Source organism: Drosophila melanogaster, chromosome X (assembly GCF_000001215.4).
Source record: "Drosophila melanogaster chromosome X".
Taxonomy (NCBI): domain Eukaryota; kingdom Metazoa; phylum Arthropoda; class Insecta; order Diptera; family Drosophilidae; genus Drosophila; species Drosophila melanogaster.
In genome coordinates this window covers 19208660-19235972 of record NC_004354.4, presented here as the reverse complement: position 1 = coordinate 19235972, position 27313 = coordinate 19208660, and the positions used below count along the sequence as shown (strand labels likewise).

The window sequence follows — 27313 nt, the reverse complement described above, 5'->3', positions numbered from 1 at the left end:
AATATATTAAAAGTCCGATGATAATTTATTTATATTACGAGTAGGTACATTAAAATGACTTTGCTTGGTTTAATTTTATTCGATCGTTTGTTTGTTCATATTTGCTATATTTTGGTTGCACATCGATTATAACGTTGTCAATCGCCTGACAACCCATTCTTCGGATAGATTGAAATAGATATAATAGGTATTTTATACATAGAACTACAACTAGCAAAGGAAGAGCCAGAACGAAAAAAACACAGAGGTTACTAAAAAAAAAAAAAAGCAAAAAAGAGAATTGTGAATACAAATCCTTTTTCAAATATATATATATACTACGCGTAGCTCCACTCCTTTGGTTCTCTGATCCTCCTCATTTGTTCATAAAGCTACCAAATGCGAAAATACTCTAACTTTGATTCGGGATCTCCACTCATCGTCATAGCGCTTCCAAGGACTTTGCTCTATATCTAGGCCGTATCCTCGCTCCACATTGCGATCGGGGGGCCTGGAGGGGCGGCTGGGGTGAAATATATTACAACAGGATGGGGGGCTGTGCGGCTCCGGGCGCCTTGACCTTGCTTCGACCTCTATCTGGGCGAGGGGGACATCGTGGGCCTCGCTGTGGGTCGCTGAAGTGCCGCCGCCGTCGGCGCTGCTGTCACTATCGTGTTGACCTGCGGTGTGCGATGTATGGCGGGTGGTGGGTGGTGGTGCGTGTTTGTTGATGGGTTGTGCATGGTGTGTGGTGGTGCAATTTTATGGATGGATCAGTGTGGATGAATCAGTGTTCAGTGTGTGGTGAAGACAAGAGAGAAGCTCGATTACATGTCTAGACGAGGTGAGTTGCGATTTACTTTGGAGTTTCCGTCGATTATCTCCACGGGCTCTGCGGGCACATAGGCGGACAGTCCCATCAGCCCGAAAATGTCCGGCGTATAGTTGCGCAGCTGCGACGAGCTGGTGGGCGTGGCCGACTTCACTTCGCCTGCTTTGTGCAACAATGGACAATGAAAGCAGTTAGTTTTGAGTGGCTAATAGAAGCATATGTCCACGATCATAAATATTCTATATGGTTATGTAAGGCTCTCTCTTAGCTCCCTAATCTCCCCATCCTCACCTGGAGTTGGTCGCATCCGTGGAAACCGCGGCGCTGGCGTTTGGTAAACAGGCCTGGGCGCCGAGGCGGAGGCCACATGGCGATCCCGATGCTCCGCCGGGTGGTGCTCCTGATGCCGTGGCTGTGGCGTAACCACGTACACCTTCTCGTTGGTCTGCGGCAGGATGGCCACCTGGGCCTGTTTCCACAGCTCTTTGGGCGCCGGAGTGCTGCGCACGTAGAGTGGTGTCACCACCGTTGTCGTTGTGGTGGGCGGTGTATTGGTGGTGGTTGTGGTGCTGGGCGGACTGATGGTGGTCATGGCCGACGTGGATCTTGGTCGCTGTTGGGCATCGTAGTAGTCGAAATGCAGGCGGTTGTCTTCGATGGGCTGAAAGCCCTTCGATCCCCGCTCACCGAGCAGATGCAGTTGCTCCAGATTGTTGATGGAAGTGGACAGATCACCGGCATCAGTGGGTGGAGCGCCACCCAGCTCGAATCCCTCGCCCCGAGTGGTTTTCGACTGGCGCTGCGATAACGGCGCTGGAGTTGTGGTAGTGGTGGTCAGATACTCGGACGGTATGTGCTTGGATCTTCCTCGAATCGTGGGTGTGCTGGGTCGATGCGACAGCGAGTTGTACTCCTGCTCCGTCCAGCCATCGATGTTCTTCTGCAGCCGGGATATGTCCACACCCAATCCCTGACCAGGCAGCCGCTTCGTTTCCCTCTCCCGCTTGAGCAACTCCCTCAGATTGGTGGCCAGGATTTTGGTCAGGTATTTGGTGGTGCGTCGCGAATTAGGTGGCGCCGTCACGGTGGCTGTAGCCAGCTTCGATTCCTGCTGCTCGTGTGGCTCCTCCTCGAGGTCGTTGCTTTGGTGGTTGTGGTGATTGTGATGGTGATTCGGCTGATGGTGTAGTTGATGTTGAGGGTGCTGTTTCAAGGGCGTCCAGCTCTCGAAGGGCCGTGGTCGCTGCTTGGTGGTGTAGGGTATGATCACCTGCTGCGGACTCGGTGGTGACATACCAGCAAACTGTCCACTGGCATCGATCGCACCGTACGTGGACGTGGGCGTTGGTGGCTGCGTGGGCGTGTACACCTGGCTTACTCGGAAATTAAGATCGGCTGGATCGCGGGTGAAGGGCCGTCCTCCGGCTCCCGCCAAGGGGGCGTGGTTGATGGGCGAGTCAAGCAGACGCTTTGGCGTTTCCCTGCCCCTACCGATTCCCTGACGGTGCGAGTGATGCACTGCAGCCAGATGGTTATTCAGCTCAATGACCGGCGCCGGTGGTGGCGGTGGCGGTGCTGTTGTGGTGGGCAACTCCGTGCTGGTGCTATATAACAGTGTGCTGGTTTCATCCTGAAACTGCTCCGCATAGTAGAAGGGTTGCTCCTGCTCCTGTTCCTGCTCCTGCTCCAATTGCTGTTGCGACGAGGCCGCTGGATAGTTATCCGCCGGCGGTGGCTGCGTGGTGGTTTCAGCGAAATGTCCGATCTCCGTTAGCAACTGCGAGGCTGGCAAATGCTGATGCACCTGACCACTGCTCAGATCCTCCAGCTGGTAGCGCACCGTACTGATATCCGCCTGAAGTTCCTGCTCCAAAGCCAACTCATGACTTGGCCTTTGGCTGGCCGCAGATCCGCTAGAGCCGAGATCGATGGCATGGGACTGCACGAACGTGGCTGGGTATTCCACGGACGTCACAAAGTCCGTCACCTGGTGGCTCTGCACGATCTCGAAGCTGGAGGTGCTGGCTGGCGGAGCAGGAGTTGGTAGGGGCAGGGAAACCGGCACGGGTCTCACTTCCGACTGGGCCACTACGTTCTCCTTGACCAGCGGTTGTACAACAGGCCGGAATGGCTGGGCATTGTACAGCGGAGGCAGTGGCACCGCCAGGGGCAGGAAGACACTCTGTCCGGAGCTGGGACGGAATTGCACAGCCCGCTGGCGTTGCTGCGAGGCCTGAGCCAACGGCTGCTGCAGCTGCCATGTTGCGTGTTGCTGCGGGACGGGTTGCTGCTGCTGCTGCTGCTGCGGAATATGCTGCAGTTGTTGCTGCTGTTGTGGTATGTGGTGAGGTTGTTGCTGCTTCTGTTGCGGGATGTGCTGCAGTTGTTGCTGCTGCACTTGCAGCTGCTGCGCATGATGGTGATGCTGTTGCAGTTGGTTGTTCAGTTGCTGAGGATTCGGCTGCTGCTGCTGCTGCTGCTGGCCCACCATTGGCACCCAAGGATACTTGTTGCACAGGCTGCACGGCTTGCCACCCGCGTCGAAGCCGGAAACTGGTTTCGGATAGGCATAGCTCAACGAATTGGTGGCACTCAGCTGCTGATCCTTGGACGACTGGCCGCCAGCCAAGCCGAACCACCTGGCCACGCGGGTCATGAAGCCGGCTTCGGGAACGGCAACGGGTGCAGAGGATGGAGGAGGCGCTGGAGAACCCGCACCGGCGTGCGATAGTCTCTGGGGAACGGGCAGTGGTGGCGGCACCAGGTGATCCGCCGGTTGGGCGGGCAGTGGAGATCTGCCCGATCTTACCGAGACCTGCGCTGTGGATGCCGCCAGCGAGGAGGCCAATATCAAGGTGAGCAGACCCAGAGACGCCGATCGCCGTTGGAGAGCCTGGAAAAATGAAGAGCGGGAGAAACCTGGGTGAGTTCAATTGAATGCCAAATTTCACTTTCCATCTCATAAATCCCAGCCAGACGCCAACGATCCAAATTTATAGAGAGCAGGCGATCCGGTTGCGGATTGAGATGAAAGATGTGCCACTGCGCCAAGCAGCTGATCCGGTTCCGTTTTCATGGACTTGCAGTTGATACTTGGCAAATCAAGAAATCCCACGGAATAAATAACCCAATTTAATTGAAAAAAATTGAAGCATTCAATTCAAGTTTTATCTCTCTGATTCAGATATTTGTTACCAAATAAAAACGAACTAAGTTGATAGATTTATAAAACACAGTAATTATGTTGAAACACATTACTTGGTTACTTGATTTTCCCAGTTGAAAGTGTTTTCTCTCTGTAAGACATTCTGTAACTTTTCAATCATATTCCTGGATGTTTAAAAAAGGAATTTTACAATAGTCTACTTTTAAAATTAGTTACTTCGAAAGAAGGTGTCACAGACCTCACTTCCTACTAAAAAATTAAGTGTACATTTTGAAAGCTTAAGGGTGGTTAATGCTGATGGTCGGACATGTCTTAAGAATGGTAATACGATGCCATTGTTATAACCATGACAAGACTTTGACAACAATAATAAATTATAATGCGATTTTTGGACAACGATAGTGGCATTTGAATGGAAAGACTGCCACGAACTGATTAACCCAGTACTTGGACGCACAAACAAGTTGACTAAGTTATAAACTATTTAGAGGCGAGATATAGACTCAATTATCAATTATCAGGTGGTGAGTAAAAATTCCTTTATCGTTGTTTACACACGAAAGAACCTTCGTTTCAATATGCTGAATAAATAGTTAAGTAATAGTTAAAAGAAATTCATTTTCTTCAAGGCAAAATCACCAATGTACATATATTGGCTATGGGAGCTTGGACGCAACTTTCTCCAGCTGGGTCGGGCTGGTCAATTGGGGCTGGGTCGGTGGTCAGTTGTCCAAAATTGATAATTAGCCAAGGCAATTGGCCAACAGCTACTGACCAATCAATCCCCTCAACTTCCTTTTCACACACACTCGACCGCAGCATCGAAGCAAAAAAAGCCAAAAACATCTCGGCTGATGACTTCCTCCCCACTCATGTGCATCTCTAAACGACAATTTGCCATTATTTATGGTCATAATTTTCATCCGCTGATTTATTGCCAGCTGGCTGCACTGCATCCGATCCGATGCGATTGATGCTCATCGCAGGCCACCCCCTCACAAGGTCGCTCCAAGGTCAACAGATAAGCTGGGAAACGATGGAAATCGATCGGATAATCACTCATCACCAATTTATAAGTGTGGGAACTAGGGGTTCGCTCCGCGAATCATACCATTCCAATTCCAATGATACTAGACTTTCTACATTAGAAACCATTGAAGACACAATTATTCGTCATGAATTTTATTAGATATCAAATTGTCTTGAAGTTGCCTTTTGGTCATTGGAAAAGAGAGCCCCGTTGGGACCAATCCCCATTTAATACAATCCAAGATCCCAAGCAACCCTTGGACCTCCAACCAACCTAGTTTCCCAGTACCCAGTGAGCCAGGCAACAACTAATTATGTGAAAATTAGCTCTCATTAATGTGAGTTATCAATAAGCAGCCAAAAACGGAGACAGCAGAGAGTTAACAATGGGCGTTCACTTTCCCATAATTATTATGATTTTATTTTATGTGTTTATTCAGCTCGTCTCCTATTTGGGATACTTCCACGTAGAGCCCATCGTAGAGCAGCAGAAGCTGGGACTTAGCTCGGCTCAACGTAATTCAATTATGCCCGCCAACGGTGCGGGCATCAAAACAAAAGCAGATCCGCGGGGGCCACTAATGCCACCAAAGCCACTGCCACTCAATTCCAGTCCCCATTCCATCCCACTCCGCTGGAATCCACCTCGTCCACATGGCGATGTCGCTGGGTTGGCAATAAATCGAGGTCGCCGCAATTTGAAAAGAAAGTGAAATTCTGCAACTGTTGGCAAACAACCGAGCAGCTGACAGATGGAGGAGTCAGCTCCTACACTCAGAAAATATTTGCAAATAAATGTATTTATTCGGATATAAATTGGCTTTCATCTACCATATTGTTGTTAAATATAAAATAGAACATAATGAAGAAAAGGGTTTATTAATAAGTTAGCAATAACAGTTGATTTCACATGAAACAATTTGAGTGGGAAGCCATTTGTCAGTGAGTACTTATAAGCCAAGATGCTGAGGAATTCCAAAATAAAGCACTAAATAAACAAAGCTTGCATATAATTAGCACCCAAAGGCCAGATTTTTCGGCACTCTTTTCGCCAAGTGAGGCGCCCCAATCGGAGTCTGGGTCTGGATCTGGTCTGACTGCGACTCTCGGAACTTGCGGTGCTCTGGGAACCGGCGGCATGAGGGCCCCAAAAAACTCGTTTCGTGTCGATAATACAAGCAACTTCTGCAACTCCCGCCGGAGAGGATCTGTATGGGCGCATGCAACCTTGGCTTTGCACTTGAAAATGGCAAAAATGGGAAACTCGAGCCCATGGAGCCCATAGGGTTTGACAAATGGGGGCCCAGAAAAATAAGGGGGTTGGGGTGGTGGGTGGTTGGTGGTGGTGGGCTACTGCACGCGATCCGACAATGTGCTTGGGAATCTTTTTGGGGGCAAATAACCAAACCGCAATTGTTGGCATCCCATCGTCATCGCATATGAGAGACCGAAACACCGACCGACCGACCGACCGACCGACAGACCAAGCGACCTCCCGCTTTTCAGCTGCATCTTCGCTCCTCTGCGGCTGCGCAAAAGTGAAATTGTCGATAAAACTCGGCAGCTTTGCTAGGCAGCAGCGCGGACAGCGGGGGGATTTGAAGCTAAAGGAAAAACGCCACAACAAGAAAAACTGTCACACCGCGGCACTAGGTTTTCCAAACAACAACAACAGCAACAAAAACAGTAGTGCTTGCAGCAATATTTCACTTCGCACAACAAAAGGCAAAGAAATTAATTATGAAAATATACTCATATCGCATGCGCCGTTGAAAAATATTGTTGCAAAAAGGAAAAAAGAAAACCCAGGCGGACAGAAACAACAACAAAAAATAAAATAAAACAAAGTAATGGCAACAACAAATGCCATTTTATGGGCCTCAAAGTCGTCAACCGCCAGCGGACGTGGCAATGGAAATGCATATGGTTATGGATGCGGCCACGAAGATGGCAGCTATGCCCCCAGAAATGACCCCATGAATATGTGCATTCAAATTTATTGGGCTTCCAAGCCCCACATCCAAGGAAATGGATATGCTCATCCCGGAAAACCCAGGCAAGGAATGTTTTTAAATGTGATGATTTATCTGGGTAATAATCCAAATTGTACACTCTTTAAGTTGGCTGCCCATTAAGCTTAAAAGAAAGCTGGTTATACCCGTTACTCTTAGATTAAAAGGGTACACCACATTTGTTGAAAAGCATGTAACGGGTAAATGCAAGCGTTTGCAACCCTATATATATATATATATTCTTGCCCAGAAACACCACTATTCAAGATCTAGGGAACCAAAAAAGCTAGAAAGTTTAATTTCGAATATCTTTCTCACACTTCCACTATCTAAGTAGGAAGTACTTGATAGCCGAGTTATATTTTTGAAAGGCTTAACTTTGCTTTGGATAGCAGCGATTTCAAGTTCTTCACAAACAACAAGCCATCATAAAGTGTAATGTAAAAATTCTTTGATCATACAAAAAACGTAGTTCTTCTTTACTGTATATACAATTTGGTGGGCCTATTTAAGACGCACAATATTCCAATATATGCATTAACAGTATTGTAACTGCTACTTAGTTTTACACGCGGTCATTCCATATGACGTTTGCTGCTGGCTTGACATAAAGTGGTGGTAGCAGCTGACACACGTTGAATGTCATGTGCGACATGTCTTGAGACAGATCCAAATGCAGTGATTGCACACTGCAATTCTATTGTTTTCCCAATCGACCGGATCGTGACACCATGCTCCGCAGGTAACGCCTTGGCCTCCTATCGATCCATTTATCTGGTCCATTAGGTGGCGCCCAACGTGGAACTATCTGATTCACCAAATGGCGCCCAACGTGAGGCCATCACTTTCGCTTCGTTTTGCTGATCAGTGGCAGCCGTGTTTCTTTGCTTTTCCAGGCAATTGAGAAACGTTTTCCGTATTTACGTTGGCCCACTCATCATATGGGTATGGGTGGGTATTCGTGGCGGAAACGTCTGTTGTGGTTGGTGTCGCTTGTACCAGCGACAGGTGGAGACTGAGATCTCCCTGCTTCTTGGCGACAACACTTTTTCCAAATGAGATGGCACAAAATGCATGCAAAATGATAGCCGTTCGCCGAATGTGGGACAACTGAGGCGAATGAAGCCAAACGAAATGACGAGTGACAATCAATAATTAATTTCACCAATATTCGTTATCGACCTCAGGCCTTTATGGTCTTCCACCGTGGGCCACTTACAACTCAAATTATAATTACGAATACTTTCGAAGTGACTTTTATCGATGATCGACTTATCTCGCCTTTAGTCTGTCTGCAATTTCATTGGTCGACAGGTGTCTGTCGAATATTAGACGAATGCTATCTCAGATGGCCGGCGAATAATGCGAAGTTATATATATGTATTGTATATATATTAAATTGCCTGATTAGTTTTTGTTGACGCTGGGCAGAAAATTGATATGGATGCGGTAGTACGCACTTAGTTATACCTATAATATGAAAAACGATTGAGCACTTTGGAGTATTAATTTATACCTATTGACATGAATTAATATTTATTATTTAGATGTCCAATGGACTAATTACTTAGTTAATGAAATTCATAATTCTTCCAATAGCCAAGTACGTGTATATCAGCCCTGATTTGCCTATTGGTTAATAAAAGCTTGGCAGAAGATGAAGAAGATTGTCATGGTTTAATACCATGCTAAACCCATTTTGCAGGTATTCATTAGTCCGGCGAAAAGTATGATGACTCTATCTCGTGTGACGTGAAAATTGCACATGTAGATTCGCTGCCGAAAAATAAATCTCACCTCGACGGAAAACAAAGTGGCCAAGTGTCCAAGTGGCCATTGGCCTTGTCACGACCTCAGAGATTCACTCGAATGTGGACAATTCATGGAGCTGACTAATTTGATTACCTGTGCTCGCCACGCTCAGTTTCAGCTAGAGTTGCGGATCGGGTTGAATTTTGGGATGTGGAAGTGACTGATCTGAAGACGAAAAATGCCACAGACATTTTCGAAATATCTGTCATGGCTGGTGACTACTTGCATATGGTACATATGGTACATAATTGTGCGACGAGCAATGCGCAACTGCGCTGATGATCATAATGATGATGTACGTTCATATACCCCTACATATATATATATTCAACGCAATGCGGAATCACAATTGTGACAGCACGCGAGCAATTAACAAGTTTCCACCCAGCATTTGTCGCATAACCCGATGGCTACACATTCGCCAGTCATTATAAACAAATTAGTGTATTGTTTACCATCTGGATGCCATGCTGTCTGAACAATCGATCGCAGTGCAATGCAAGCCACTTTGCATAATACCCATCCATATATGTACATATATCTATATATCTATCTATGGGTCTAGCCAATCCCAGTTCCAGTCCCAATCAAAATCCCGATCTCGAGTCCCGGAAGACCGCAGGCGATGTCGATTGTGGTGTCTTGCTCGTCTGATGGGATCGATTACCGCTTTCTGACTTTCTGCTCCCTGGGTTACGCACAATGTCCCACGGCTATAGGATAGAGAAATATACGTACTATATGTATCTGCGCACAACAAGGAAGGATGAAAGAGAAATTTGTAGGCTGGAATGTGGATGTGTTTCTACAAAATAATTTAAGATATATAAAGGCTTAACATGTAAAGCTACCCATAACTTAAATGCTTAAAAATATAAGGTATCTATTACGTTAAGTTATACGTACTCCTTAACAATGTTTATTTTTTATATTTGCCATGACACTCGAACTGAGAACAGTATGCCCACAAAAAGTGCGAAAGATAAAAGATAGATGATGAATTACTCATAAATTATCCAATCAAATCTCAAATCAAGCAGCATAGAAGTAGAAAATGAAGGTAAGGCGAAACCATAATTGTCCAAAGGTGCCGGTGGATATAGTTACCTTAAATAGCCACACATACATACACATATTTGGATCCATGATAAAATGGAGCAAAAAGCCATAGGGAGCCGGCATAATAGTAATAATAAAATAATGGCAACAATACCGATTCCCAAGATTGCTAACATAATCGGCGCATTGTGGACTTTATTGCTCCCTCTTTCCATTGTCGCTCCACTCACCCACAGGCTTGGCCGCAACCCGAGCTAAGTACCCTCCACCAATGTGGGGCTAGAGCTCCTCCGAGGCGGTGTGATCATTTCAAACAATAAGAAAAGCGAACGAAACAAGAAGAGCGGAGCAGAGCAGAGAAAAGCTTGAATCGCTGGCGAGATGCTCGGGAAAAAAGTGAAAATTTGTCCGCGTCCAAAAATTATGCGCTTTTCACACGCGCTCCAAGTTTCGGTCGGTTCGGCGTGATGGGGAAGGGTAAAGGGGAAAGGGGGCTTGCCGCTTCACTCTCAACACTTGCGTGTAATTGTCGTGTGACAACGTGAGCTTGACTCCGCCTGGAAACCTTTTTTCCCCATCCCATAGAACCGGTCCGGTCTGCCCCCGATCTGCCCACCAATTTTGTGGACCGCACGCTCGGCCGGCTAGTCGCTTGCTTTACTTTTTGCACGGTTCCGGCGGGGAGCGGGGTATCCCCCGAGTGGAGATGGCCGGTATTCCGGCGACCTGCCTTGTGGGTTACTGCGGCACAGTGGGGCAAGTATAGTTAAGATTTAAATCTGATATTTTAAATCAGCATGGCTTGTTCTATATTCAAGTCAGCATATTTAAGTCTACATTTAAGTCAGATATCATTTAAATTTAATGAAAAAAAGAAAATAGTTGGGAAATAAACCAAGAGTGGTTTTATGCAATATGTAAAAATAACCAAAAGTATTAGTTTTTCTTATCATTTTAAAAATCGTTTATAAAATTAAACAAATATATTAAATATTCATCTAAGAAAGAATTTCATTTCCCAAAATGCTGAGCGTTAAAAATAATTGTTTTCCAAATGGTTTATTATGTTCTAACAACTATATAGTTGTGGAATTCAAACTTGAAGATTAATTGCAAACAAATTTAATAGGAGTTCAGTGAAAATATTTTTATTTTTTTTCATTTGATTTACATAGAAATCGTCCCACTGTGCAACGTTGAACTTGGCTGTTGAAAATCCCAAATAAGAAAGAAGTCGGCGGCATAAACTTGTAAAAAAACAACTAGCTCGAATGAAAACAAAAGTAAAAGTGGTTGTTGTTGCTCTCATTGTTGTCGCAGACTTGAAGTTCACTTTTGTTTCTAGGCATTTTCCTTTGTTTTTCAGCTGCGTGTTGCGCGTTGGGTTTTCTTTGCTCTTTATTTTCTTTTCTTTAGAAAGGGTAGCGTGGAGTGGGGGTAAGGTCATAAAAAGTCGAGCACCTGTCCAACATCATATCCCCCCCTCCCCCCACCACCCTTTGCCGGCACACACACACACACCTGTATTTTCTTGATCCATGCGGTAATTAAGATCGTTCGCCGGCCTAAGTGACGCCAATTAAGTTACGTTGGTCAGTTGGAGTTTGAAGTTGGTAGTCAGAGAAGGGGGGGAAGGGAAAAAGGGGTCGTGTTTGAGTTTTAGCCGCGTACCTTTATACTTAGTACTATTATTACTTTAGGCGTGCATTTTCTCACTGGTCTAGTCGCTCGCTTTTCTCGCTTCTCGTTATGCAAGTTCTGCAAATGGGCCGTCAAGGGGAAAATCTGGACATGCCAACTGCTGTGGGAACGAAAAGCCCAAATGGTAAAATAACAAACCGACAGCTTCCAATTATGAAAGTCGGAGGCTGAGACCGTGTCACATAAATAATCTGGCAAACTCTGTGGGCTGCTAAGATTGAAGTGAAATTGCAACTGATTATTTAAAACCATAGCTATGTATTCAACTTTTATTATCTTTCGGATTTTAGATTTCAGTTTCCAGATTTTTACCCTACCCCACAAAAACACACAGATATGATACTTAAATTATAATTAAGTGTGGCTGCAAAAGCGATGGTCGCGCCAGATATTTTATTGTTTGGTTCGGCTCGTTAATTGCCAGCCATTGCCTTAATTGGCCCACTGTAACACACGGCGTATGCGTAATCTGCTAATCATATATCTCGCATATACATATATATATATATATATGTATATATATGCGCATTTCTCATAACTGCTCTCGTTTGTCCATCTATTATACAATTTAGCGGGCGGTGTGGGATCGGAAATAGGTCTTTGGGAAATGTAGATTTCTGATTTATTACGATTTGCATAGAAAGGTTTCAATTTCTTTTGTCTTCCGCTCAGAAAGACCAAGAAATGTACTTTCCCAAATCGAAACGGAAGCGAGTGATTTGCCAAAATGCTAAACTGACTGGGCGGAAAAAGGAAAAAGCTAACTTTTCAAAGCGATGTGATTGAAATATTTAACTTCTAACAATATTTAACGTGAGTTATATAAAATATCTTAAGCAATTACACATGTATTGTACATAGAAGTATATTTCCAAATGGCAAAAGATGATCTATCCAATAAATGTTCTTCACACATTCAATAGATACATATGTATGTACATATAATGAGTTTAATACATCAATGGGCATGCCATATTGTTATCTTGAATAATGGCAATAATGGGACTTACATTTCATATTTGAATATCCATACTTCATTTCAATAGCACTTCAAACATAAAATCGACGCATAATTAATTAAGATTTAACCGTTCAACAATGCCCTGCACTTAAAACGACAGCCGGGAAATTAGAGGTTTTGTTGAGTGCAAATTGAGGTGTTTTACGAATGTGTTTTTTATTGGCCCCTTCTTGAGGGCGAGATATGCACTTGCCGTGAATTCAGCAATTATGTGAATTAGTTTTTCACGCCCCGCTAACTGTTTCTTCTTTTCGATCTACTTAAAGCGTTGACAGTTGACTTCGGTGAATTAAGGTGCCATCATCGAAGGCGATTATGTAATGGGCGGCAAGCGCATTAACCAGTCATTGACACCTTAACCCTCCAGTGGTCCAAGTGGCCCAAGTGGCCCAAGTGGTCCAAGTGTTTCAAGTGGTCCGATGATCACCAACTCCATGGCTGGTGATTGCCTATTGGTTTTTACGATGCACGGCACAGAGCACAGCGATAAAGGGCCCAAAAAAAAAAATAAAAATAAAATGCAAAATATCCACAGAGACATAAATCCAGGAATAAAGAGTGTGTGCCGCCTCATAAAGTGCAATTCAACAATTACACAATGGGAATTGCCACGGCCTTTTTGGTATGTACAATGCGTGTTGGTGATGGCCAGTGCTATGATATATTTGGGTGCCTAAAGACAATACCATTTCTGCACAAAAATTCGGGGCTGTGTTACAATTACGTGGCCAGTACCCTAACTACATACATATATGGCAATAATACCCATATTCGTCTATACAAATTCGTCATGCATCTCGCGTGGTTGCCCCTGCCGTCCAAAAAAAAAAAAAACAGAAATACAGAAAACATATAACGAAAGACAAAAGCGAAACACTCTCTTTCGATTTTCGATTTCAATTACAATGCGAACACCACAATTACAATTGAAATGCACTCGACGCACCTGTTACGCGTGTTACCTGTACCAAACTGAGTTAACTGAACTGAGCTAACTGAACAAACCGAGCCACCCAATTGGATGTGTGTAATACTTACACTTAGGCATAATATTTTCTGGCTCTTGCGCAACCGATTTGCCATCCGTGATCGGCATTTCGTAGTTCCCGTGATCCATCAGATCGTCGGACGATAAGGTGCGTAATGATCATGGATCACCTCGGGCGCTAAAAAAATATCCAATTCGACCTGATTCAATCCGATTCGATCTGATCGAATCGGATCTGATCTGGGGGCCATGGGAAAGGGCAGCGCGCAATGAGTTGGGATTTTATTGGAGCACCGGCATCACGACCAATTTGGCAACTCAACTCAATGATCTGGCCGAAGATCAAAGCGAGCAGATTGATTAATTGGCTACTTTGTTGCAATCATTGATCAATTTGCAGCCTTTAACCCGACAATTGAATTCATAATGACTAATGGATACTAATGTGAATATTATCTCATTCTATGATTATTAAAATAAGTAAATGGTTATTATATGCCTTGCATTGCAATTCTAACCATTTTCCAAAACTTTTATGTAGTTGTAGAAATCGTTGAAGTATCTAAAAAAAGAAGCTGTCCCAGTTTCTGAGGTAATAAAGCACCTATTACTTCTTCATTGTTAAACTGAAGTTGAACGAGAATTATTTGTAGTTTTCATAAAGTAAAAGCATATGCTCAAATAAGCCAGGTCATTATTAAATGGTAGTTAGATACCATTTATTTATGCTCCATTTCATTCAGAACTCAATTTCCTAACAAACTAGTCACTAAAATCTCTCAATTCCGAACTCATTAAAATGGGTTTTTAAGCCATACATCTATAAGCAATATCTTAGTGAAATGCTCTCGAAAGATTTAAACAATAGAAGTTCTTTATATTCACAATAAACTGTAAAGCAACATCGCCGATTTAAATGAATAAACTAGATGGGTTTTATAGATGTTCCCAGAAATTTCTAGGCTGATTTCCCTTTCCATTGTCTTCTTTCCCCATCGAAAGTGATAACGAGCCCCCCCCCCTCCCCTCCACCAAACAGGTGATATTCTATAGCCCAAATATCGGACAATCTCCATCTCTTAAGTGGTCATAAAAACCCTAAAAGTCACCGGGGAGCGAGAATCGCTCTGGTTCCCTCAATAAAATCCTGACCTACGAGACCCCTTCTTCTTCTTTTTCTCTTTCTTCTTCTTATTCGACGATCGTAAACCCGATTCTGCACGGTTCCATGTGAAGAGTTCTTGGTAATTTTCACACCGGCTTACTTAGCATTCTGTATTCTCAATTCTCGCCGGTTGCACTTACCATTACTGACAGATGATTTCTCGGTAACATGTGGAACATAGATCAACCTACTACTCGCTGAAGGTCGAACTCCTCTATCCGGCGATTGATCTTGATGTGATCCCCGGCGAGATCAGGTAAACCCGCTGGCTACCTGAAATTCCTTTGAATTTCGCTTGAGGATTGTTTAACTAAACACTCGGCACTCGAACAAAAACGAAACAAAAAATTTGTTTGTGATTTTGGCAACTTTTTGGGCACTTAAAATTTCACTTTTATCACCGAATCGCCAGGGATGCTGTACACAGCGCAGAGTACGCATGTATATATGTATATATTTTATATCGCCGACTGGATCTCGGAATCAAAAAACACCGCCGACGAACGAATGCTGAGTATCTGACTATCTGAATATCTTCTCACTGAAAACTCGAACTGCACATGCGCGCAGGCGCCCACGAACTGAGCGCTGGCCGTGGAAAATGCGGCAGGTAAGGCCAACCCAACTGCCAACTGCGATCGGGAGAGAGAGAGAAAGAGAGAGAAAGAAACAGAGCGCAATCCGGAAAGAGAAATTTGGCGGGAGAGAGCGGAATCGTGACGTAGACATACTGCGACTGCGCGGAGCGTACGTGAGCGGCACCCGCTCAAAGGCCACATGCAAAATGTTGCAAATATCTGTGACAACGACTGCGACGGACCTGCATCCTGCTACGCGGATTGGGAGGCAGTGGGGTTACCATTTGGCTCGGGACTCGGTGCTCTGGGTCTGTGCCCAATGATGTGTCCATTGATTGGAAAATCGAATATTCATAGAAAATTTCTTCAATTTGTTAAATTAAATCACTTCATAAATAAAAGAAGTAACATTTAAACTTTAACAACGTTACTGACTAAAAACATACTATAATCCAATGGTATAACTATTATATATTATATTATATGATAAAAATTAATTTTTGATTTTTAATAACGTTAAGAATTAACGGAAACGGAAATACTCGGTAATAGAAATTTGAAATAAAGGCATTGAAAGTAGGGCCAAATGTGCTTTCGCATCATAACAAAAATCAGTAAAGAAATAACTCGAGTCTAACAATAACAAGTTTCAGTTACGTTAAATGAGTTTAATAATGGGCATAATTGGTGACCCCTTTTTTTCATATTCAATTTTAGAAACACACAAGCAGCATCATGAATCATGAAAGTCAAGGAGCAGGACTTTTTATCACCAGAATACCATAAAAATGACATGTTACTGATGATTATGACACCTGGCAAGCCAATCTGATTGCTTAAAATGCTACCTTAAGTGTGTCAATTCCATTTCTCCACCTCATCTTGAAAGTTTGTCTGAAGATTTCCTCAATTACGGAGAGTTTTGCAATATTAGCAGATCGATGGATTGGTAGAAATGACCAGACCAACAGCCAGTCGCTTACATCGCTTACATTCGCTTGAGAGTTGACAATTTTCTTAATTTCCAAATCATGATTACGCTCATGACAGTTACTCAACAGCAGCTCGGCTTTGGATGGGCTTTGGACTAGGAAGCTGCTGCCACACATAATCTTAATGGGCCTGCGGTCCAGAGAAGCTCGCATAATTGTACAACATTTAAATGTTGATCTTGACTGGCAGAGACGCTGCCCAAAATGAGATAAAAGATATAACAGCACTTCAAAAAAAAAAACGCATAAAACGTGTAAATGTGCAAATGACATAACGAGTACGAGTCTGCGCTGACATTCAAATAAAGATACAATTGTATCTGGCCATTTATCTCGGGTGTCCCCACCCAAAGCCCCAAATCTCCAGAAAAAAAAAACACAAATGTTCGCACGCAAATGTTTGTCGGCGGTGCGCCGATTGTTCCTCGAGTTTGCACAAATGAAAGTGGTCAACAAGAGCGTTCCACTGTTCGAGATGCAGGATGGGTAACAGATACTTTGTGGTGACCCCGATACAATACGCCTATCTACACTGCGAAAAGTAAGAGTGCAACAAGTCAATATTTGCGGTGGCCAATTGCGCAAAGCGCACCGGGGCAAGATACACAACTGCGATTTCTAAGATATGTATTATTTACTAGCTTATCAGCTAAATATCTTTAGGAGCCTATTCATGTTCACCACCATCGAGTCGAACACAAGGTGACCCATGACCAATACTAGCTGCAGAATTCCTAAGTTCATTATTCACTAATCGCTTAAGTGTCTATTGTAATAAATGTATATTCTTATGTATAATCATATACATATGTAAATATATACAAATATGGTTTGCATTTTGAGGCACATTTATATTTATTTGTAAGTACGTAGTAAATAAACCAACTTCTTCGCTACATATTCTTGGAAAGTAGTGTTCGCTAACATTATGTGAAACATCAGCTTTTCTTTACGTGTTCGCGAACTCAGTTAACTATCCATTTGCCTATGATCGTTTAGGGCCAAATGGCAACAGCTTGTGTGCCAAATGGCACTATGCACGTATCCAGGGTTTTACGATTGCGATTTGGAAGGAAGGCGGTTGGGTATTTGAATGGGGATGAGCATGAGGTTGAGGCTAAGGCTGAGGATGGCGACGGGGAGTGGCTACAGTCGTACGTGCCCCGAATTACTGCCTCCAGCCAGCAAATTTGGCCAGACTCTGGGCTGCTTTAATTGTCGCCGCCGAAAGAAGGCATTTTAACGAGCTACGCGCATGCGCAATTGTCCAACCAAGCGGCGTCGCCGATGCTCCGCGTCTATCCGCCACTTTTTATGCAACTGCTCCGGGCAGCGGACCGATCCGAGCCCCAATGCCACGGCGATTGCGATGGCGCCCGGTGAGAGAGACTTTCACTCATTTGAAAATCTGCGTCCATCGGTTTGCGGCGGTAACCTGCGCATTTATCGCATTCATTGCAGATCCCAATCCCCTGCAATCCTCTGCAGCTCATCATCAGCTCTTGACCCGTGCTCCACCATGCGGAAGTTTATTGGCCATTCGCCGGACCACCACCCACTGACCAGAAGCCGATGAAACCACTGACCGAGCCACCCGACCATCCATCGCATAGTCGCCAAGACACGGAACCGCCAGATAACTCGGGTATTTTCATTCATTATCGCCGTGAATAAATGAATACACGTGATTGAATGCCAGTTTCACGGCGGGGATAAGGGAACAACAAATAATATGCTGCTTATTTTGTGGGCTTATCTCACAACCAATTATACAAGTGGGGTAGAACCAACTAAATATACACTAGGACCAAGGACAGGAAACAGGAGTGGGATATAATCACACCTCATCAACGTATCATTACTACATTAAATTGCAAAAACGAATATAAATAGCATATATCTACATATGTATAAATCCATATTTTCGCACTACCTTTTTGCATATAAACTGCAGTTTTATAAAAATCAAATTCATCAAATTATATTATACATAATTATAATATATTTTATTGTAAAGGGGATCTGGTTTACATGTGGAAAAAAATGATATAGCTTCTCAACATTATTACATATCAACTAAGAAATTGTTGTAGGTAAATCATATCATAAAAGGGAAAAAAGTAGCAATTATTTATATTCATTTGACAAAGATTAGATAATATTCGGGGAATTCTCGGTTGATTAAAAAGGCCCACATACGTTAATTAGTTTTCATTTAATAATGAACATAAGAATCAAAACAAAATACCATAAAAACTGATATAATAGATGTCAATAGGTTCAACGCAAGGAAACAATAAAAAGTTCATCAAAAGTTTCATCAATCAATGACAATTTAATAAAATATAGATAAGATATGATTCCAGGAACTGGAAAGGGTCTTTGGAGACCCGAGAACGAGGAATTATTATTTTTCAATTATGAGAGCTAAAATATATACTACTTTCAAAATTAAAAATTAAAAGTTATTCAATTTCATTTCAGAAAAGACAAGACTCGGCTGCAGTCTGCAATCTATAAACGAAGTGAGTCTTCTGTGAAAGATGAATGAAAGTAGCAAAGATTAGATAATTTTCACGAAAATTGCCATGCTGAAGTTCAATATGGATGCTAACCGAAAACGAAAACAACTTACTTTGCCGAAAAGTAAGAGGTATTTCCTGGAAGTTCTCGAAGTGACTCGAAGTTCGACACTTGATTTGTGATCACGAAATCGATTTGGCGACATCTCTGCGAGGCTAATTTGTCACTCGAGAATTGGTCAAACTGGAATGATTAATGACTGGCGATAAGATAGTGGAGGCCCAATAGGATGCCTTCTTATCGCCCGCATGGATAATGCGAATGGAATTGAAATTGAACTCGAAATTGGCGTCACTCGCAACCACTTGACAGCCCATCAAGATGCCAGATATGATTTCCAATAAATTAATAATAATTAAACTAGAATTTATTCACTTCAAAAAAAGAAAAAAAAAAAATAAACAGGTAATCACTAGTGAATAACAAAAAATTAAAGTAATGAAGTAAATAAAAGCTAGAGCTCGATTAAATTTGGGTTTGGACTGCTTTTATTACTCCGCTTCGTTTGCAGCCCACTCAAAGGACACACCATCCATCCATTCTCGATTCCCTCTGGCATCCCAAAATTAGTTTCCTGCAGTGCAGTCGTAAGACGCTGAGCAAACGCTGTTGAAGGGATCGAACTGCATCTCGCCAGGACACTTCTTCGTGTAGGCCTTCAGCTCGTCCCCTTCGGCGTAGCTGCAGACGATGAAGTGCGTGCAGCTGCCCGTCGGGAATAGTCCGGTGGTGGCGCACACATTGTCCTCGATGGTGGTCTCTTCGCCGCTTTCAGTGGTCTCGGTGTTGGGCTCATCGGTACTGGTCTCAGCGGTTGACGGCTCGTCGGTAATGGGAGCATCAGTATCTGATTTATCCGTGGTGCCGGGAGCATCAGTAGTTTCTGATTTCTCAGTGGTTCCAGGTGCATCCGTGGCTGGTTTTTCGGTGGTGCCGGGAGCATCGGTGGCGGGCTTTTCAGTGGTTCCAGGAGCCTCAGTGGTTATTTTCTCGGTGGTTCCAGGTGCCTCAGTGGTTATTTTCTCGGTGGTTCCAGGTGCCTCAGTGGTTATTTTCTCGGTGGTTCCAGGTGCCTCAGTGGTTATTTTCTCAGTGGTGCCAGGTGCCTCAGTGGTTACTTTCTCAGTGGTGCCAGGTGCCGCAGTGGTTACTTTCTCGGTTGTGCCAGGTGCCTCAGTGGCTGGTTTCTCAGTGGTGCTCTCATCCAGGTTGCTCGGCGGAATGGTAGGGTTCTCGATGTTGCTATCATCACGAGCCTCGAAAGCGGCAATGGACTGAACGCACTGGGCCATCGAGGAGCTGAAGACCAGACCAGCGGGGCAGCGCAGGAAGCGCAGAGAGTAGCCACCGTAGGCGGTTGACTGGCAGGCATAGAAGTCGGGTGTGTTATCCACTAGGGCGAAGTAGCCGCTGCTGCGGCACAGGGACTTGGCCTGGATCGTTGATGGGGCCAGGATGAGGGCCAGGCCCATCAGCATCGTTAGCTTAAACATTTCGTTTGGGGTTTCGTTTTTCGGCACTTGGTTCGACGGACTAACTGGCCGGACAATCGGCCGGGCTCTTTTATAGCCAGTGACGGTGGCAATCTTCTAGATGGCCAACGATTAGCTGATAAAGACAGAATTCGTAGGCATGTCGATAGTGATGGCCGAAAGTCTGGCCCGGTGACTAAGCTTCAGATAGGGGATCATTATAAATGTCAGTACGGTCATATCTCCTTGCCCTCGAAGAAACGTATCTCTTCCGTAATGGAAATTACCATGTTTGAGCTCCTTTCAAACTCGTTTAGTCCATAGATAAAGTGTGAAAATCCCTTAAAATCAAATAGTAACTTCCTAAGATCTTATTTTATAAACAACTATTTTCTTATTGCTACTGTGTATTTTAAAGATGTATTTAAAGCTCTTGCTTATAAATATGTACATACCGTTGACTGGAATATTTTTACCCTACCACGTTTATTGCTTAGTTTGCTTAGTTGTGATAAAGAAAGTTAGACTAAGTTACTAACTCTGGAAAAAAGGTTATCATAACTAAACAAATCTTAAAAGATTTCGCACTTTAACCTTATAAGATGGTTAAGGTTTTCTATTTTAACAAAAAACGCATATTTTTTTAATATTTATTTACGCCACAAAGCAAAAAAAAATTAGTATAGATAATTTCGCTAGACTAGAGCAAGGGACCAACATAAATGGAAGGGTTTATCTGTAGAAAAGGAGCGTGGAGCTCGCAGCTTGGAGCAAGTTACTCCGCGGACTCAGCGCTCTCGATGGACTCGCCCTTGGCCTCGGCCTTGGCCTTGTCCTTCTCGGCCTTCGCCTGCTGCTTGGCCTGCTCCTTGGCGGCCTTCTTGGCGGCCTTCTCCTCCAACTTCTGCTGCTTCTTGGCCAGCTTCTCCTGCTCCTTCTGCGCTTTGAGGCGCAGCTTGGCCTCGGCCTTGTACAGCTTCAGCTCCCGCTTGATGGCAGCCAGGTCGCTGATTTCGGTTGCCTCCTGTCCGGGCACAATCTGCGTCCAGTCATAGCGCCAGCATCCTCCAATCAGGGGCTCGAACCTCTGGCCACTGGAGCAGCGCACAATGAACTTGTGGAAGCCGCCCTGCAAACTGGCCACGCAGCTGTAGTAGTAGGTCTCATCAATTCCGGCAAATCTGCCCACGGACAGGCACGGGAAGCTCTCCACCTGGCACTCGGCCAAGTCCCTCACGCATCTGCCCAGGCTCGGCGAGAAGACGGTCAGTTCCGGGCACGTGAGCTCAATGTCCTGCAGCTGTCGCAGCACAGGATTCAAGAGACAGTTGTGGTAACGGCTGCAATCGCCACTGATGTGTGGAAACAGTCCTGCCGTCTGGCATTTGAAAGTGGGCGGGGTGGGTGCAATGGTGGTACCTGCCGGCGTGGAAGGACTGGCTGCAGAGGAAGTGCTAGAACTCTCTGGCTCTGCAGGAGCGGAGGAGGTTTCTTCGGGAGCGGAAGATGTCTGCTCGGGCGCTGATGAGGTTTCCTCTGGAGGAGCAGAGCTTTCGTTGGGAGCTGATGATGTCTGGTCTGGAGCGGAAGAGCTCTCCTCGGGAGCGGAAGTGGTCTCCTCGGGAGCGGAAGAGCTCTCTTCGGGAGCGGAAGAGCTCTCCTCGGGAGCGGAAGTGGTCTCCTCGGGAGCGGAAGAGCTCTCCTCGGGAGCGGAAGAGCTCTCCTCGGGAGCGGAAGTGGTCTCTTCGGGAGCGGAAGTGGTCTCTTCGGGAGCGGAAGTGGTCTCTTCGGGAGCGGAAGAGCTCTCCTGGTCAGCTGGTGAAGTTTCCGGCGCAGCAGTGGTGGTCTCTACATCTCCAGAGGCGTCCGTGGAGGTCTCCTCTTCGGAAACGGTGGTTTCCTCATTGCCCGCAGTAGTTTCCTCACTCGGTATGGTGGTGTCCGCCTCCGTGGTCAGTTCCCAGCCACCGGAACCGCTGTTCTCCTCGCTGGGCGAAATGATGGTGGTGGTGGCATCATCGCTCCATAGCTCCGCCTGGCCCACATCCTGGGATTGGGGCAAACCGTCGCCGCTGAGCGCCAGGATGCCGCAGGACTTGGTCAGCAGCTGCAAGTTAGCAAATGGTCAGGTATCGGCCTAATCCTTGGCCTAACTTGGGTCCTCCGGTGAAACTTACCAAGGCGGCGCAGAACAGCAGGACTGTGGATAGCTTTGACATTCGCCGGCCCGTCATCTTGCGAACCGTAAATGTGGTCTGTGTGGTTTCTCTAGGTGATGTGGTCGTTGTCATCGTTGCCAGTGGCTAACGTCGGTCGATCGTTGTGTGAGCTGCTAGCCGAGAATACGGCCAATTATATAGCTGGCCGATCCGTCGGGGATGCTGTGATGGTGGCGGGCCTTATCGGGCTTAGCACCTCGCATCTCCCCGGTAACTGTGCCGTATGTCCGTATCTGTATCTGGCAGATAGACAGGCAGCCAGATACGTTCCGTATATGGTGCAAATAAAATATCTGGTTGTTTTTCACCCCGCTCTGACGTCGCCGGAGGGTTTTTGGGGTTGCAAAATACAGTTGTAAACCGGCACCACATGCCCCCGCGGATGTGAAACGGAAGTGTGTAAAGATAAGTCGGTTAAATCTGGGGGGAGGTCAAGTGGGCGTCATATGGCAGCTCCAGATAAACATGTTTGTCCGATCTTCTTCCCTTCACCGCTACTGTTTTTTTGCTGCCGATCTTTCCGGAGGAGAACCATAACAATGGTAGTGACGCATCCCAAATCTGCAAACCATGGTGACATTCCATCCTAACATCCTCACTGCGCAGCTTAACACGTTTTTCGTTAAAAAGGATCATTTGAAGTTCATAATCGTTTATAACTCTAATTATTTGGTAGCTTTTCTTTTATTGTTTACAAAATAAGCTAAGTATAAAATTGTAGGCTTAAATGATTAGCATAACTTATGATCACCGTAAAAATTATCTTTACAGGACTATTTCCATTGATAAAAATGAACGAAACATGGTTTATTTTATTCCCTGAAGTACTGGTCTCTATTTAAAGAAACTTAGAACTTTGTCGTCATTATGAGCTAGCGCACTCAAAGAAACTCCGTGATGTACAACTTAATCGCATGCTGACACCTTATCTATATTTAACCATATCCCCCTTCTGAGTCACTTTTCTCTTTAAAAAAAAAGCCAAAATACCAAGATTTGCCCATCATAACATGAAGGATGGAATCTTTGGATTGGGAAAGTACATATGTGCGCGAAGGTATATAAATAATAAGGGAAAGTGCAAAGGCTTATCAAAGTCGATAGAGATTATGGAAGAATATAAATGATTGGCTTGAAGAAAACGGTTAATATAATACGTGATAAACAGTGAAATATATATATATTTAGTATGTATGAAGTATTTAGAATCAAAAAGTCATGATTTTAGAAATATGGTATGCTTTGTCTATGCGCTCCACCTATGCAATTTTGAGTCATCTATCTGCAATCTAGTGGATATTTTTGAACCGATAAGCGCATATCTACGTTGGAGTTCAACAAAAATGATACATGTACTTTCCATTAAAAGCACGATTCGTAAGCGAGATGAGGGTCAATCGGAAGCCTGTTGACCTTGTTAACCGTTCTGGGCGACCACCACCCACCAGGTGTCTGTCGATCTAGGTGTACAGTTGTATATGTAGCCATTTATCTGCTCCAACTGGCGGCCATAAACATAATCCGGCGCTGACGCCGCTGCGCGCTGACTGAATTGCAGGCAAACGCTTTACATATCTGACGTTAATCTCACGGATACACGGCTTTATGGATACACGGATACGTAGATACGCAGCTGCGCAGATACACTTGTGCAGTGTGTGGACAGAGATATCTCTGTGGTATATCTGTGGTATATCGTGATAAGAGGCCCGATGTTATCAGCCTGCCTCTCCGGTTCTCCGATTCTCCGGGTATGGTTACTGGTACTGGTACTGGTGGTCCGTACCGTTCGTGTGTGCTCCATATGTGTGTGCTAGCGCCCATTATCTAAACGGTTTTTGGGGTTTGGTGAATGATGAATGCCAGCGGCTAGACGGAGCGCACACAAAAATTCCAAGCGCCCAGCGAACGGATACGGATCAACCTTCCCGAGTTAGCCATCTAGTCGTCCATCTAGTCCACATCGAGCAGAGTCCCCGTAGCCGCACATCGGTATAGCCAGCTAGATGGCAACCTCAGCGATCGGCGGGGCGGGCGTGGGCGTGGCTGCCTCCGGTCCAGTGCGACGACCCACTGCCAGAGCCACCGCCGGAATCCAGAGACGCAGGGTGGTCAAGAAGCACATCCAGCAAAAGTATATGCTCTGCGGCTTCGCCATACACGTAAATATATGGTATATGCCATCATGTTGTCTCTCTAATCCCATTGAGATCTAGGCTTTCCTGGCCACACCCGCCTATCTGTACGGGAACGTGGTGGAGTCCGACAAGGATCTGGTGTTGAGGATATGGCCGGCGATCGTTTACCAGGCCACAGGCGAGCTCTGCCGCTCGATCATGGAGCACTTGGACACAGAGTACAGTGGCAGATCGAGGGAGACGACGCAGTACCGACGGGTCTTCCTCCTGGCCACGCTCATTGCCTGCGTATCGCTGATGGTCAGCGGGATCCTGTTCTCCTCCGCCTGGATCGTGGTCACAACCACCACACAGGTGGTAGCTATTGTCTTCTACGGATTCTTTGCAGGTAAGTTACCTGGGATTCAGTCATCCGTAACAAGTTGGGGCTAATCATCTGTCATCTGCAATCTCAAGTCCAAAAAGGCGGGAAGCCTTTTGTACAGTTGTGCTTATAAACATAGTTGTGCCTGCGGAGTTTATTATTTGTGACAGCACTTTTAAAAGAAAGTTTAGGATATTTTTCATACTTATTCAAATAAAACGACAGCTTCGTTGTGATAATAAGTCGCTTATCGTATACCCAATATATCACATATCACGTATATATATATATTAGTGGGTGTCATTATTACACTGCACGCCTTATCAGTCCGATTTTGTTTATGTATTCAAATATAAATGGAATTCAATAATTTCATAGTTCTATGCCGCAAGGAGTTCGATTAAAGAATCAATGATGTTAAACTGTGCCCAAACTAAAGTTAAACTTAAGTTCGACAGAATTTTTTATTTTCAAAGCGGAAAAGCGACAAATTTAACACAACATTCTATCGCCTTGTCCAAGGTATCGGCTCCAGCTTGTACCTGTGGAAGACGCACGTCATTCTGGAGGCAGTGCGTCCGCGGGAGGACAAGTACGTCCGCAAGACGATCCACCTGTGCGGCGAGGCCTTCTGCCAGCTGTTCCTCTCGTTCGTGTTCACCAGCCTGCGCACCTTGTACGGCACCGCCCAGTCCATCGTACTGATGTCCGCCCTGCTGGTGAACCTCATCCCGCTGAGCCTGATCATTACCAAGCATCGCGAGGATGCCTTCACCACGAAGCGGATATCGGTGATCAAGGCGGAAACGGGATTCGCTGCACTGCCGCTGCGAGCCGCACTGGCGGCCAACTTGGTGGCGGACCAGCTGGACGGATTGGACACGCTCTCATGGCGGAATCCGGCCACCACCGAAATGGCCACGCCCAGTGGTGCCGTCGCCGCCGCTGTGGTGGTGGACACGCACAGCAACTACATGCTGGCCACCGATGAGGCGTATGTGACGTATGTGAATCCCAACGGGGTGGAGATTATGGAGATCATACCCGAGGAGGACGAGACGGTGTCCATGATGCGGTCGAGCAATGCGACCATCGACAATTATGCCATGTCCGCCTCGCAGATGTCGCACAAGTCCCTGTCCAATGGACGTCTCTATCCACTGACGCCCCAGCATCCTTTGGGCACAGGAACGGGAACTGGTACAGGTAGCTCCTCACCCCTACCTCCCGATTATGCCAACCTGGTGAGTAGTGCGCAGGCTTTGTGGAATATGGTGACCGGATGTGAAACCTTTCCGTATGCTCCTCATTTTCAGCGCCGCATCCGGCGGATGTCGCGTGCGGTAACCACGCACCTGTGGTGGAATCTGCTGGACAAGATCGCCATGCCGCTGCAGCAGGCGCTGCTGGTGCCGCAGCTGTACGCCACCACGCTGCTCCTCTCGGCGGACATCTTTAGCTACGTGATGTGCCTGACGGTGCTACCCGGACTGGCGGTCAGCCACCATGCGCTGAAGAACGCCGAGATCCCGTTCCTCTTCTCGCTGCTGGCCTTCCCATGGATGTGCTTCTCCCTGATGACTCCGCGCTTCGGCACGAGCCTCTATAAGCGGAAGCTCCAGTGGCACACGCTGGGCAGCATCTGCAAGTGCCTGGCGCTGATCTGTGAGTCATGATACCCGTTTCAAGCTTTCCCCGGGCCATCAATAGATCCATCTTTTGTTTCGCTTCCAGTCATCAGCTTCTCCACCTCCAAGCTGCTGCTCAGTGTGTCCGCCGTGCTGCTGGGATTTGGCCAGGTGGTGACCGCCTTTCTGCAGGAGCTGGTCTTCCAGATGGGCATGACGCGGGCCAACTGGACGGCCATCCGCCGTCCGGTGCACTTCACCAACGGCCTGCTGGTTCTCCTCTGGGGCGCGCTGGCCCACTGGGTGGTGGAGCGGTACTCCTTCCAGGCCACCGTGGGACTGGCCGGCGCCCTTTACGGAACTACCACGCTGCTCTGGAACTTCCTCTTCTTCTGCTGCCAGAGCAAGGATTGAGGGACTGAAGAATTCGCGCACTCTCACACAACAAGGCATCGTGTATGTGTGTGTGTGTGTGTGCTGCTGTGGCTGACGTTGTTGTTGTATTTGTGCAGTGATATTAATAAATAAATATATAAACTATAAGCAAGCTACATACATTTTAACATAAGTCTTAA

At 45.7% G+C, this 27313-nt stretch overlaps 4 protein-coding genes across 7 annotated transcripts; 1 reads left to right on the top strand and 3 right to left on the bottom strand.

Moving 5' to 3' along the window:
• Nucleotides 1-62: 62 nt before the first annotated feature.
• CG7884 (uncharacterized protein) lies at nt 63-15351 on the bottom strand. 2 transcript variants are annotated; one of them, NM_001272772.1, is made up of 4 exons: nt 14905-15351; nt 1103-3704; nt 840-970; nt 63-659 (listed from the first exon to the last, which is right to left on the bottom strand). In NM_001272772.1, exons 1-4 carry the CDS (start codon nt 14941-14943, stop codon nt 573-575), a joined length of 2859 nt encoding a protein of 952 aa, NP_001259701.1. In that variant the 5' UTR covers nt 14944-15351; the 3' UTR covers nt 63-572. The 2 variants fall into 2 exon arrangements, with proteins under 2 accessions (NP_001259701.1, NP_573366.1); NM_133138.2 differs by having other exon boundaries at nt 63-973.
• Nucleotides 15352-19312: 3961 nt separating this feature from the next.
• Muc18B (Mucin 18B) lies at nt 19313-20458 on the bottom strand. 2 transcript variants are annotated; one of them, NM_001298502.1, is made up of 1 exon: nt 19313-20458. In NM_001298502.1, exon 1 carries the CDS (start codon nt 20408-20410, stop codon nt 19484-19486), a length of 927 nt encoding a protein of 308 aa, NP_001285431.1. In that variant the 5' UTR covers nt 20411-20458; the 3' UTR covers nt 19313-19483. The 2 variants fall into 2 exon arrangements, with proteins under 2 accessions (NP_001285431.1, NP_573365.1); NM_133137.3 differs by having other exon boundaries at nt 19391-20458.
• A 576-nt stretch (nt 20459-21034) lies between these two features.
• Nucleotides 21035-22719, bottom strand: Mur18B (Mucin related 18B). The gene is made up of 2 exons (NM_133136.3): nt 22567-22719; nt 21035-22496 (listed from the first exon to the last, which is right to left on the bottom strand). The coding sequence occupies exons 1-2, from the start codon at nt 22678-22680 to the stop codon at nt 21165-21167; spliced, it is 1446 nt and encodes a 481-aa protein (NP_573364.1). The 5' UTR covers nt 22681-22719; the 3' UTR covers nt 21035-21164.
• Nucleotides 22720-23890: 1171 nt separating this feature from the next.
• Nucleotides 23891-27279, top strand: CG14195 (uncharacterized protein). Of its 2 annotated transcripts, none has more exons than NM_001298501.1 (5): nt 23891-24770; nt 24825-25134; nt 25633-26354; nt 26427-26775; nt 26845-27279. In NM_001298501.1, the coding sequence occupies exons 1-5, from the start codon at nt 24615-24617 to the stop codon at nt 27150-27152; spliced, it is 1845 nt and encodes a 614-aa protein (NP_001285430.1). In that variant the 5' UTR covers nt 23891-24614; the 3' UTR covers nt 27153-27279. The 2 variants fall into 2 exon arrangements, with proteins under 2 accessions (NP_001285430.1, NP_728227.1); NM_167641.2 differs by having other exon boundaries at nt 24464-24770.
• The last annotated feature ends 34 nt before the right edge of the window (nt 27280-27313 follow it).